General features: G+C 44.3%; 1 protein-coding gene across 5 annotated transcripts in view; it reads left to right on the plus strand.

The window, feature by feature from the left end:
• The window catches only part of LOC135505290 (AT-rich interactive domain-containing protein 4B-like), a 157,122-nt gene that overhangs the window by 120,273 nt on the left and 23,024 nt on the right, over positions 1 to 13,825 (plus strand). For all 5 annotated transcript variants that reach the window (XM_064924528.1, XM_064924532.1, XM_064924529.1 and 2 more), the window contains 2 exons: positions 3,466 to 3,715; positions 6,243 to 6,478. In XM_064924528.1, the coding sequence (XP_064780600.1) occupies positions 3,466 to 3,715; positions 6,243 to 6,478 (486 nt within the window). The remainder of the gene's footprint in view (positions 1 to 3,465; positions 3,716 to 6,242; positions 6,479 to 13,825) is intronic.

Genomic DNA, 13,825 nt, shown 5'->3' on the forward strand with positions numbered 1-13,825 from the left:
TATGGTGTGGTAATCCTCAGGTACCTGTATTGTTGTTATGGTGTGGTAATCCTCAGGTACCTGTATTGTTGTTATGGTGAGGTAATCCTCAGGTACCTGTATTGTTGTTATGTTGAGGTAATCCTCAGGTACCTGTATTGTTGTTATGGTGTGGTAATCCTCAGGTACCTGTATTGTTGTTATGGTGTGGTAATCCTCAGGTACCTGTATTGTTGTTATGGTGTGGTAATCCTACTCATGTACCTGTATTGTTGTTATGGTGTGGTAATCCTCCTCAGGTACCTGTATTGTTGTTATGGTGTGGTAATCCCCCTCAGGTACCTGTATTGTTGTTATGGTGTGGTAATCCTCAGGTACCTGTATTGTTGTTATGGTGAGGTAATCCTCAGGTACCTGTATTGTTGTTATGGTGAGGTAATCCCCCTCAGGTACCTGTATTGTTGTTATGGTGTGGTAATCCTCAGGTACCTGTATTGTTGTTATGTACCTGTATTGTTGTTATGGTGAGGTAATCCTCAGGTACCTGTATTGTTGTTATGGTGTGGTAATCCTCAGGTACCTGTATTGTTGTTATGGTGTGGTAATCCCCCTCAGGTACCTGTATTGTTGTTATGGTGTGGTAATCCCCCTCAGGTACCTGTATTGTTGTTATGGTGTGGTAATCCCCCTCAGGTACCTGTATTGTTGTTATGGTGTGGTAATCCCCTCAGGTACCTGTATTGTTGTTATGGTGAGGTAATCCTCAGGTACCTGTATTGTTGTTATGGTGTGGTAATCCTCCTCAGGTACCTGTATTGTTGTTATGGTGTGGTAATACCTGTATTGTTGTTATGGTTTGGTAATCCCCCTCAGGTACCTGTATTGTTGTTATGGTGAGGTAATCCTCAGGTACCTGTATTGTTGTTATGGTGTGGTATCCTCAGGTACCTGTATTGTTGTTATGGTGAGGTAATCCTCAGGTACCTGTATTGTTGTTATGGTGAGGTAATCCCCCTCAGGTACCTGTATTTGTATTTATGGTGTGGTAATCCCTCTTAGGTACCTGTATTGTTGTTATGGTGTGGTATCCTCAGGTACCTGTATTGTTGTTATGGTGTGGTAATCCTCAGGTACCTGTATTGTTGTTATGGTGTGGTAATCCTCAGGTACCTGTATTGTTGTTATGGTGAGGTAATCCCCCTCAGGTACCTGTATTGTTGTTATGGTGTGGTAATCCTCAGGTACCTGTATTGTTGTTATGGTGTGGTAATCCCCTCAGGTACCTGTATTGTTGTTATGGTGTGGTAATCCCCCTCAGGTACCTGTATTGTTGTTATGGTGTGGTAATCCCCCTCAGGTACCTGTATTGTTGTTATGGTGAGGTAATCCTCAGGTACCTGTATTGTTGTTATGGTGTGGTAATCCCCAGGTACCTGTATTGTTGTTATGGTGTGGTAATCCTCAGGTACCTGTATTGTTGTTATGGTGTGGTAATCCCCCAGGTACCTGTATTGTTGTTATGGTGTATCCTCAGGTAATTGTTGTTATGGTGTGGTAATCCCCCTCAGGTACCTGTATTGTTGTTATGGTGTGGTAATCCTCTCAGGTACCTGTATTGTTGTTATGGTGTGGTAATCCCCCTCAGGTACCTGTATTGTTGTTATGGTGTGGTAATCCCCCTCAGGTACCTGTATTGTTGTTATGGTGTGGTAATCCTCAGGTACCTGTATTGTTGTTATGGTGTGGTAATCCCCTCAGGTACCTGTATTGTTGTTATGGTGTGGTAATCCCCCTCAGGTACCTGTATTGTTGTTATGGTGAGGTAATCCCCTCAGGTACCTGTATTGTTGTTATGGTGTGGTAATCCTCCCTCAGGTACCTGTATTGTTGTTATGGTGTGGTAATCCCCCTCAGGTACCTGTATTGTTGTTATGGTGTGGTAATCCCCTCAGGTACCTGTATTGTTGTTATGGTGTGGTAATCCCCTCAGGTACCTGTATTGTTGTTATGGTGTGGTAATCCCCTGTATTGTTCAGGTACCTGTATTGTTGTTATGGTGTGGTAATCCTCAGGTACCTGTATTGTTGTTATGGTGTGGTAATCCTCAGGTACCTGTATTGTTGTTATGGTGTGGTAATCCTCAGGTACCTGTATTGTTGTTATGGTGTGGTAATCCTCAGGTACCTGTATTGTTGTTATGGTGTGGTATCCTCAGGTACCTGTATTGTTGTTATGGTGAGGTAATCCCCTCAGGTACCTGTATTGTTGTTATGGTGTGGTAATCCTCAGGTACCTGTATTGTTGTTATGGTGTGGTAATCCTCAGGTACCTGTTTTGTTGTTATGGTGTGGTAATCCCCTCAGGTACCTGTATTGTTGTTATGGTGTGGTAATCCTCAGGTACCTGTATTGTTGTTATGGTGTGGTAATCCTCAGGTACCTGTATTGTTGTTATGGTGTGGTAATCCTCAGGTACCTGTATTGTTGTTATGGTGTGGTAATCCTCAGGTACCTGTATTGTTGTTATGGTGTAATCCTCAGGTATTGTTGTTATCCTCAGGTACCTGTATTGTTGTTATGGTGTGGTAATCCCCTCAGGTACCTGTATTGTTGTTATGGTGAGGTAATCCCCTCAGGTACCTGTATTGTTGTTATGGTGTGGTAATCCCCCTCAGGTACCTGTATTGTTGTTATGGTGTGGTAATCCCCCAGGTACCTGTATTGTTGTTATGGTGTGGTAATCCCCCTCAGGTACCTGTATTGTTGTTATGGTGTGGTAATCCTCAGGTACCTGTATTGTTGTTATGGTGTGGTAATCCTCAGGTACCTGTATTGTTGTTATGGTGTGGTAATCCTCAGGTACCTGTATTGTTGTTATGGTGTGGTATGCTCAGGTACCTGTATTGTTGTTATGTGAGGTAATCTTTAGGTACCTGTATTGTTGTTATGGTGAGGTAATCCCCCTCAGGTACCTGTATTGTTGTTATGGTGTGGTAATCCTCAGGTACCTGTTTTGTTGTTATGGTGTGGTAATCCTCAGGTACCTGTATTGTTGTTATGGTGTGGTAATCCTCAGGTACCTGTATTGTTGTTATGGTGTGGTAATCCTCAGGTACCTGTATTGTTGTTATGGTGTGGTAATCCTCCTCAGGTACCTGTATTGTTGTTATGGTGTGGTAATCCTCAGGTACCTGTATTGTTGTTATGGTGTGGTAATCCTCAGGTACCTGTATTGTTGTTATGGTGAGGTAATCCTCAGGTACCTGTATTGTTGTTATGGTGTGGTAATCCTCAGGTACCTGTATTGTTGTTATGGTGAGGTAATCCCCCTCAGGTACCTGTATTGTTGTTATGGTGAGGTAATCCCCCTCAGGTACCTGTATTGTTGTTATGGTGAGGTAATCCCCCTCAGGTACCTGTATTGTTGTTATGGTGAGGTAATCCTCAGGTACCTGTATTGTTGTTATGGTGAGGTAATCCTCCTTAGGTACCTGTATGGGTTTGAGGAGTACTGCACCTCCTGCGCCATCACTTTCCGCATGGACCTTCCACTGAAGCAGCCCAAGGCAGAGGGGGGCAAGGCTGAGGGGGAGACGGGGGAGGCAGGGGGAGACAGTTCTGTCCCCCCTGTAGCCTCTTCAAGCTCAGCAGAGGAGCAGAAACGGAAAGCCTGCTACTCTGAGAGAGAGAACCTGTGCTGCTCAGAGACCAGCAGCACTCAGCCCATCGTCTGCAAGGTACTGGACTCTCTTCCTCTCTCTCTCTCTCCCTCTCTCTCTCTCTCTCTCTCTCTCTCTCTCTCTCTCTCTCTCTCTCTCTCTCTCTCTCTCTCTCTCTCTCTCTCGCTGTCAGTATAAGCACCCAGCCCAGTTCCCAACAACATCAGGATCCTCTTTAGCGTCAGGATCATCTTTAGCGTCAGGATCATCTTTAACATCTTTAGCGTCAGGATCATCTTTAGCCTCTTTAGCATCAGGATCATCTTTAGCATCTTTGGCATCAGGATCATCTTTAGCATCTTTAGCATCAGGATCATCTTTAGCATCTTTAGCATCAGGATCATCTTTGGCATCAGGATCATCTTTAGCCTCTTTAGCATCAGGATCATCTTTGGCATCAGGATCATCTTTAACATCTTTAGCGTCAGGATCATCTTTGGCATCAGGATCATCTTTAACATCAGGATCATCTTTAACATCTTTAGCGTCAGGATCATCTTTGGCATCAGGATCATCTTTAACATCAGGATCATCTTTAACATCTTTGGCATCAGGATCATCTTTAGCCTCTTTAGCATCAGGATCATCTTTAACATCTTTGGCATCAGGATCATCTTTAGCATCATTATCATCTGTATCATCTTTGGCATCAGGATCATCTTTAGCATCTTTAGCATCAGGATCATCTTTGGCATCAGGATCATCTTTAACATCAGGATCATCTTTAACATCTTTAGCGTCAGGATCATCTTTGGCATCAGGATCATCTTTAACATCAGGATCATCTTTAACATCTTTGGCATCAGGATCATCTTTAGCCTCAGGATCATCTTTAGCCTCTTTAGTGTCAGGATCATCTTTAGCATCAGGATCATCTTTAACATCTTTGCATCAGGATCATCTTTAACATCTTTAGCGTCAGGATCATCTTTAGCATCAGGATCATCTTTAACATCAAGATCATCTTTTGCGTCAGGATCATCTTTAACATCAAGATCATCTTTGGCTTCAGGATCATCTTTGGCTTCAGGATCAACTTTGGCTTCAGGATAATCTTTGGCTTCAGGATCATCTTTGGCTTCAGGATCATCTTTGGCGTCAGGATAATCTTTGGCGTCAGGATAATCTTTGGCGTCAGGATAATCTTTGGCGTCAGGATAATTTTTGGCGTCAGGATAATCTTTGGCGTCAGGATAATCTTTGGCTTCTTTGGCTTCAGGATCATCTTTAGCTTCAGGATCATCTTGGGCGTCAGGATAATCTTTAGCATCAGGATCATCTTTGGCGTCAGGATAATCTTTAGCATCTTTGGCTTCAGGATCATCTTTGGCATCAGTATCATCTTTAGCTTCAGGATCATCTTTGGCGTCAGGATAATCTTTGGCGTCAGGATAATCTTTGGCGTCAGGATAATCTTTGGCTTCTTTGCCATCAGGATCATATTTAGCTTCAGGATCATCTTTGGCGTCAGGATAATCTTAGGCGTCAGGATAATCTTTGGCGTCAGGATAATCTTTGGCGTCAGGATAATCTTTGGCATCAGTATCATCTTTAGCTTCAGGATCATCTTTGGCGTCAGGATAATCTTTAGCATCAGGATCATCTTTGGCGTCAGGATAATCTTTGGCTTCTTTGGCATCAGGATCATCTTTAGCTTCAGGATCATCTTGGGCGTCAGGATAATCTTTAGCATCAGGATCATCTTTGGCGTCAGGATAATCTTTGGCGTCAGGATAATCTTTGGCGTCAGGATAATCTTTGGCGTCAGGATAATCTTTGGCTTCTTTGGCATCAGGATCATCTTTAGCGTCAGGATCATCTTTAACATCAAGATCATCTTTGGCTTCAGGATCATCTTTGGCTTCAGGATCAACTTTGGCTTCAGGATCAATCTTTGGCTTCAGGATCATCTTTGGCTTCAGGATCATCTTTGGCATCAGGATCATCTTTGGCGTCAGGATCATCTTTAGGATAGTATCTCTTTAGCGTCAGGATAATCTTTGGCGTCAGGATAATCTGTGGCGTCAGGATAATCTTTGGCTTCTTTGGCATCAGGATCATCTTTAGCTTCAGGATCATCTTTGGCGTCAGGATAATCTTTGGCGTCAGGATAATCTTTGGCGTCAGGATAATCTTTGGCGTCAGGATAATCTTTGGCGTCAGGATAATCTTTGGCTTCTTTGGCATCAGGATCATCTTTAGCTTCAGGAAAATCTTTGGCGTCAGGATAATCTTTGGCGTCAGGATAATCTTTGGCGTCAGGATAATCTTTGGCTTCTTTGGCATCAGGATCATCTTTAGCTTCAGGATCATCTTTGGCGTCAGGATAATCTTTAGCATCAGGATCATCTTTGGCGTCAGGATCATCTTTAGCCTCTTTGGCATCAGTATCATCTTTAGCTTCAGGATCATCTTTGGCGTCAGGATCATCTTTGGCGTCAGGATCGTCTTTAGAATCTTTGGCATCAAGATCATGTTTAGCGTGAGGTAGTATAATGATTGATTAACAGGGTATGAAGTAAGGACATCATATCCCTCCCCACAGGAGGAGACTGAACTCACCCGGAACAAACCAGAGCTGGAACCTCTGAAGGCTGAGCAGCAGAAGGCTGAGAGAGAAGGTGGTGATGATGATGATGAGGAAGGAAACGACCATCACAAGCACGGCTCTGATAATGAAGACGGCCCTTCATTTGCTCGCCTCAGAGAGGAGGGAGTGAAGCTGGAGCCCTACGATGAGGAGCAGGAGGCTGGGAAGGAGGAGGACATTTCTGGCTCTGGGTAGGTGGTTCTCTCCCCCTGGGGCTGGGGTAGTAGACTGTGCTGTTGGGGGGGGGTGGGTTGCACAATTACAGAAACTTTCCTGAAATCACCAGGAACTCCTGGTTGGATGAAGGAAATCTTCAGACCAGGATTTCTGGAAAAGCTTATTTAGGGAAGTTTCTGGAATTTTGCAATCCTAGTGGTGATATCCTTAGGATGTGTCTGTATTTGTGGAAGTCTTCAGCCGATCGGGTATGACGCCCACGACGTTCTGATGGTGCCCACGACGTTCTGATGGTGCCCACAACGTTCTGATGGAATAGTAGACCCGATATCTTTCAGTCGTGTATTCATTAACGAAACTTCCAATTATTGTAGAACATTAATCAGTAGCAGAAGACAGGTCCTTGAAAGAGCAGAGAACATGTGGTGCACACAAAGAATATGCCAGTACTCTATGTACTGTATCTATGCAAAAATAGCATTTTCCATTTGAAATATGTATTTTTCACTCTTGATACTTATGTTGCATTAAACGTAATGCCATAATACTATAGGCATTCCCTGTCAGCTAAAGAGTTGCGGCTGTGAGTCTGCTAGCTAGCTTCATTAGGTAGTTGACCCTCTTTAACCACTGTTAACCTGCTGTAGACCGGCAGCTTCCCTCCTGGACCCTGGCTGGGCTCTGCTTTACTGCCCCTCTACCCTCTATTGTTCTGGCTGGGCTCTGCTCTACTGCCCCTCTACCCTCTATTGTTCTGGCTGAGCTCTACTGCCCCTCGATTGTTCTGGCTGAGCTCTACTGCCACTCTATTGTTCTGGCTGAGCTCTACTCTACTACCCCTCCACTCTCTATTGTTCTGGCTGAGCTCTACTGCCCCTCTATTGTTCTGGCTGGGCTCGACTGCACCTATATTGTTCTGGCTGGGCTCTACTGCCCCTATATTGTTCTGGATGAGTTCTACTGCCCCCCTATTGTTCTGGATGAGTTCTACTGCCCCTCTATTGTTCTGGCTGAGCTCTAATGCCCCTATATTGTTCTAGCTGAGCTCTACTGCCCCTCTATTGTTCTGGCTGAGCTCTACTGCCCCTCTATTGTTCTAGCTGAGTTCTACTGCCCCTCTATTGTTCTAGCTGAGCTCTACTGCCCCTCTATTGTTCTGGCTGAGCTCTACTGCCCCTCTATTGTTCTGGCTGAGCTCTACTCTACTACCCCTCTGCTCTCTATTGTTCTGGCTGAGCTCTACTCTACTACCCCTCTGCTCTCTATTGTTCTGGCTGAGCTCTACTGCCCCTCTATTGTTCTGGCTGAGCTCTACTCTACTACCTCTCTCCTCTCTATTGTTCTGGCTGAGCTCTACTCTACTGCCCCTCTACTCTCTATTGTTCTGGCTGAGCTCTGCTCTACTACCCCTCTATTTTTCTGGTTTATCTCTACTATATTACCCCTCCACCCTCTATTGTTCTGGCTCAGCTCTACTCTACTGCCCCTCTACCCTCTATTGTTCGAGCTGAGCTCTACACTACTGTCCCTCTATTGTTCTGGCTGAGCTCTACTCTACTACCTCTTTACCCTCTATTGTTTGAGCTGAGCACTACTACCCCTCTATTGTTCTGGCTGAGCTCTACTCTACTACCCCTCTACCTCATATTGTTCTGGCTGAGCTCTACTCTACTGCCCCTCTATTGTTCTGGCTGAGCTCTACTCTACTGCCCCTCTACTCTCTATTGTTCTGGCTGAGCTCTACTCTACTGCCCCTCTACCTCATATTGTTCTGGCTGAGCTCTACTGCCCCTATATTGTTCTGGCTGAGTTCTACTGCCCCTCTATTGTTCTGGCTGAGTTCTCCTGCCCCTCGATTGTTCTAGCTGAGCTCTACTGCCCCTCTATTGTTCTGGCTGGGCTCTACTGCCCTTATATTGTTCTGGCTGGGCTCTACTGCCTCGATATTGTTCTGGATGAGTTCTACTGCCCCTCGATTGTTCTAGCTGAGCTCTACTGCCCCTCTATTGTTCTGGATGAGTTCTACTGCCCCTCGATTGTTCTAGCTGAGCTCTTCTGCCCCTCTATTGTTCTGGATGAGCTCTCATGCCCCTCTATTGTTCTGGCTGAGCTCTACTCTACTACCCCTCTACCCTCTATTGTTCTGGATGAGCTCTACTGCCCCTCTATTGTTGTGGCTGAGCTCTACTCTACTTCCTCTCTACCCTCTATTGTTGTGGCTGAGCTCTACTCTACTACCCCTCTACTCTCTATTGTTCTGGCTGAACTCTGCTCTACTACCCCTCTATTGTTCTGGTTGATCTCTACTATATTACCCCTCCACCCTCTATTGTTCTGGCTGAGCTCTACTTACTCCCCTCTACCCTCTATTATTCTGGCTGAGCTCTACTGCCCCTCTATTGTTCTGGCTGAGCTTTACTCTACTCCCCCTCTACCCTCTATTATTCTGGCTGAGCTCTACTGCCCCTCTATTGTTCTGGCTGAGCTCTGCTCTACTATCCCTCTACCCTCTATTGTTCTGGCTGAGCTCTACTCTACTCTACTCTACTCCCTCTCTACCCTCTATTGTTGTGGCTGAGCTCTACTCTACTACCCCTACTCTATTGTTCTGGCTGAACTCTGCTCTACTACCTCTCTATTGTTCTGGTTGATCTCTACTATATTACCCCTCTACCCTCTATTGTTCTGGCTGAGCTCTACTCCTCCCCCTCTACCCTCTATTATTCTGGCTGAGCTCTACTGCCCCTCTATTGTTCTGGCTGAGCTCTGCTGCTCTACTACCCCTCTACCCTCTATTGTTCTGGCTGAGCTCTACTGCCCCTCTATTGTTCTAGCTGATCTCTGCTCTACTACCCCTCTACCCTCTGTGCAGTTTCTGTGCCCCTCTTCATGTCTCAGCCAGTGCCCACAGCAGGGACGGCTCTAAGTACTCAAATTTTGACGACCTCTACTCAATTTAAAGTGCATGCTGTGGTCCATCTCTGTCTCTCCATCTCTCTGGTTTTCCAGCTCTCAGTTCATTAGGACTGTTTAGGCAGAGACACGTGGCTGTGGTTGCCCAGTCAGCTAGTCAACTGCAGAGCTCTGGCTTTCATTCTGACCCTTGTTGTATTCGAGACCATTTTCTACATGAACAAAACCATCAGGACACTATACTCTTGCTGTGTCTAGTCCTGCATCTGAGCAGTTATTTGTAAAGGAAGAGAATGACAATATCTATCAAGAGAATGACATTTGTTTTGTTTTGACTGGATTCTTTAAGAAAAACAAGATTTCAGTGTTCGAGGTATGGTTCGATGTTTGTCGCCCATGAGACACCATATGAACAAAGCCATTATCACTTCCTGAAAATTGTCAGAATGAATTTAAGATGACTCAAGAAATCTGTAATTAATTTTGATGGGTTTTTTTGCAGAGGAGGTTTTACTCGCTATTTTACATCTCGCTACGATGTTTGGTACAGTATGTCCCAAGTTGATGTCTGACATGCTGTCTAATGCCATTGACATCCTTGGGCCCAAACAGTGAATAATAATCAAATAAATCAACGGTTAAGCGTTCTCACTGTGAACTTAAATGACTAAAACCCAGATATAAAGTATGTGGAAACTAATAATGGACCTATATCTTTTTATAATATAAACTTTAAGAGCGAAACAGTCACCAAAATAGAAGATAGACAATAAAACATTTCAATAACAATGATTTTAGCAGTTTTGATTTTGTTATTTTGTTTGAACAAAAGAACACAGTAGAGTAGCAGTAGAGTAGCTGTGGTAAAGTAGAGTAGAAATTGGCACTCTACACCGGCATCTTGTAGCTGGCACTCTACACCGGTGTCTTGTAGCCGGTACTCTACACCGGTGTCTTGTAGCCGGTACTCTACACCGGTGTCTTGTAGCCGGTACTCTACACCGGTGTCTTGTAGCCAGCACTCTACACCGGTGTCTTGTAGCCGGTACTCTACACCGGTGTCTTGTAGCCGGTACTCTACACCGGTGTCTTGTAGCCGGTACTCTACACCGGTGTCTTGTAGCCGGTACTCTACACCGGTGTCTTGTAGCCGGTACTCTACACCGGTGTCTTGTAGCCGGTACTCTACACCGGCGTCTTGTAGCCGGTACTCTACACCGGCGTCTTGTAGCCGGTACTCTACACCGGTGTCTTGTAGCCGGTGCTCTACACCGGTGTCTTGTAGCCGGTGCTCTACACTGGTGTCTTGTAGCCGGTGCTCTACACTGGTGTCTTGTAGCTGGCGCTCTACACCGGTGTCTTGTAGCTGGCACTCTACACCGGTGTCTTGTAGCCGGTACTCTACACCGGTGTCTTGTAGCCGGTACTCTACACCGGTGTCTTGTAGCCGGTACTCTACACTGGTGTCTTGTAGCTGGCACTCTACACCGGTGTCTTGTAGCCGGTGCTCTACACCGGTGTCTTGTAGCTGGCGCTCTACACCGGTGTCTTGTAGCCGGTACTCTACACCGGTGTCTTGTAGCCGGTACTCTACACCGGTGTCTTGTAGCTGGCGCTCTACACCGGTGTCTTGCTGTGGTAAAATGGGATGGCAGGAAATGTCATTAAAAACTGTTTTCTTGTAACTCCATGAAGAATATTGTTGAATCACAGGAAATTAGCTTTGAAATGGCCAAATGTGTAGAATTGGAAGATCTTAGCTTTAAAAATGTATCTCAACTCCATGGAGAATATTGAAATTAGCTTTGAAACTGCCAAATGTATAGAATTGGAAGATCTTAGCTTTAAAAAGGTATCTCAACTCCATGGAGAATATTGAAATTAGCTTTGAAACTGCCAAATGTGTAGAATTGGAAGATCTTAGCTTTAAAAAGGTATCTCAACTCCATGGAGAATATTGAAATTAGCTTTGAAACTGCCAAATGTGTAGAATTGGAAGATCTTAGCTTTAAAAATGTATCTCAACTCCATGGAGAATATTGTAGAATCACAGGAAATTAGCTTTGAAACTACCAAATGTGTAGAATTGGAAGATCTTAGCTTTAAAAAGGTATCTCAACTCCATGGAGAATATTGAAATTAGCTTTGAAACTGCCAAATGTGTAGAATTGGAAGATCTTAGCTTTAAAAATGTATCTCAACTCCATGGAGAATATTGTAGAATCACAGGAAATTAGCTTAAAAATGCTCACACCTCTGCCACGCCCTCTGCCACCTAAGCCTCATTTTGATCTGGAATAAAATATGTTATGTATCATGTGTTAGTGATCATTGTCGAAATCAAATCAGTTTTGGACAATACTGACTTCAAATCAGTTTTGGACAATACTGACTTCAAATCAGTTTTGGACAATACTGACTTCAAATCAGTTTAGGACAATTACTTACTTCAAATCAGTTTAGGACAATAGGACAATACTGACTTCAAATCAGTTTTGGACAATAGTGACTTCAAATCAGTTTAGGACAATAGTGACTTCAAATCAGTTTTGGACAATACTGACTTCAAATCAGTTTTGGACAATACTGACTTCAAATCAGTTTTGGACAATACTGACTTCAAATCAGTTTTGGAATACTGGAATAATACACATATGACATTTTCTTTGAAATTGGTTCTCCAGTTTTCTGGACAATAATGAGTCTGACCATATCAAAACGAGACATCCAGGGTTTTGATCCACACCGACCCAACAATTGACAATATTGATAATGGCTGAGCTTTTACCAGAGTAATGTGACATTTTAAGTTTTATGAGACAATACAACATTCATAGTAGTAGTTCTATAAATAATAAAAAATTGCCAGTGCACATTTATCTTCAAATTGTCATCGTGTTATATGATAACATTTTCTTTGAGAGAACACTGGTGTGGTTCTCACTGGTGTCTTGTAGTTGAATTCTGTTTTAAATGAGACTGAAGCATGAATGAGTCACCAGGGTGTGTCTTGGAGTCCATATGGTGTCTTGATCCTACTGTCTTGAACACTGAGCCGGTGCTCTACATCCAGGGTAGAGCTGGGTCTTGATAAACCAAACAATGATCCACACCGACCCAACAATTGGGGACGTTTTACACTGATATTGATAATGGCGATAAGTAGCTTTTACCAGAGTAATGTGACATTTTAAGTCTGCTAATATGTAGCCGGTGTCTCTACACCGCTATTCAGAGTAGCAACATTCATAGTAGTAGTTCTTGTAGGGTAATATAATAAACCGGTGTCTTGTAACTCTATTGCCAGTGCACATTTATCGGTGTCAAATTGTCGTTACACTGGTGTCTTGTGTTATGAATTACTGTCCATAACAGCACTCTACACTGGTGTCTTGTAGCCGGTACTCTACACTGGTGTCTTGTAGCCGGTACTCTACACCGGTGTCTTGTAGCCGGTACTCTACACTGGTGTCTTGTAGCCGGTGCTCTACACTGGTGTCTTGTAGCCGGTACTCGGTGTCTTGTAGCACTCTACACCGGTGTCTTGTACTACTACACTGGTGTCTTGTAGCACTCTACACCGGTGTCTTGTACTCTACACCGGTGTCTTGTAGCCGGTACTCTACACTGGTGTCTTGTAGCCGGCACTCTACACCGGTGTCTTGTAGCCGGTACTCTACACTGGTGTCTTGTAGCCGGTACTCTACACTGGTGACTTGTAGCCGGTGTCTTGGTGTCTTGTAGCCGGCGCTACACCGGTGTCTTGTTACATTTACATTTAAGTCATTTAGCAGGTGTCTTGTTTCATCGTCAGTGGAACAGCCACTTTACAATAGTGCATCAATTTATTCTCTGTCTAAGGTGGTGATTGACTTGTCAAAACGCATTAAGGAAGTAGAGGGCAGTTTGTCGATGACCCATTTAGGCAGTCATCTTTATTATCCATAGAGTGGGAAGTAGGATTTCCTTTTGTGCCAAAACTGACACGTTTGTTCTGGTGACTGAAATGTACTGAGGTTGATTGTGAAGGGACAGACCCACCTGTCAGTACTGTAGGCATAGTTGTGTTGCTGTAGGTTCACTGTCGACAGAGGAGAAGAGCGAAGGCAGCATTTAACAAGGCTCAGTGAGTGTCCTGTTTGGAACAGAGCAGACCATCTGAGCTTGGACACCCTGTTGGCTCTCAGTCGATTTGAAATGACATGGCTTCGGACTTTACTGCTGTACTTCATATGAGAAGACTGCGTTTTCATGTGTGGCAGCAGTAGTCAATTGTTTCTGTGGAACAAACAGCCGACTGAAGACGGCCCGGGCATTCGTGCTGTTGAGTCCGTTTCTGCAGTAACATGGAAACTTTGTTGTAGCAAGCGAGTCTTCGGTTGCCCTGGCAACAAGCCCCTCCCTGCAGCAGCAGCGCACATGAAAATAGAATGAATTGTATGGGAACC

Source organism: Oncorhynchus masou, chromosome 18 (genome assembly GCF_036934945.1).
Source record: "Oncorhynchus masou masou isolate Uvic2021 chromosome 18, UVic_Omas_1.1, whole genome shotgun sequence".
Classification (NCBI taxonomy): Eukaryota; Metazoa; Chordata; class Actinopteri; order Salmoniformes; family Salmonidae; genus Oncorhynchus; species Oncorhynchus masou.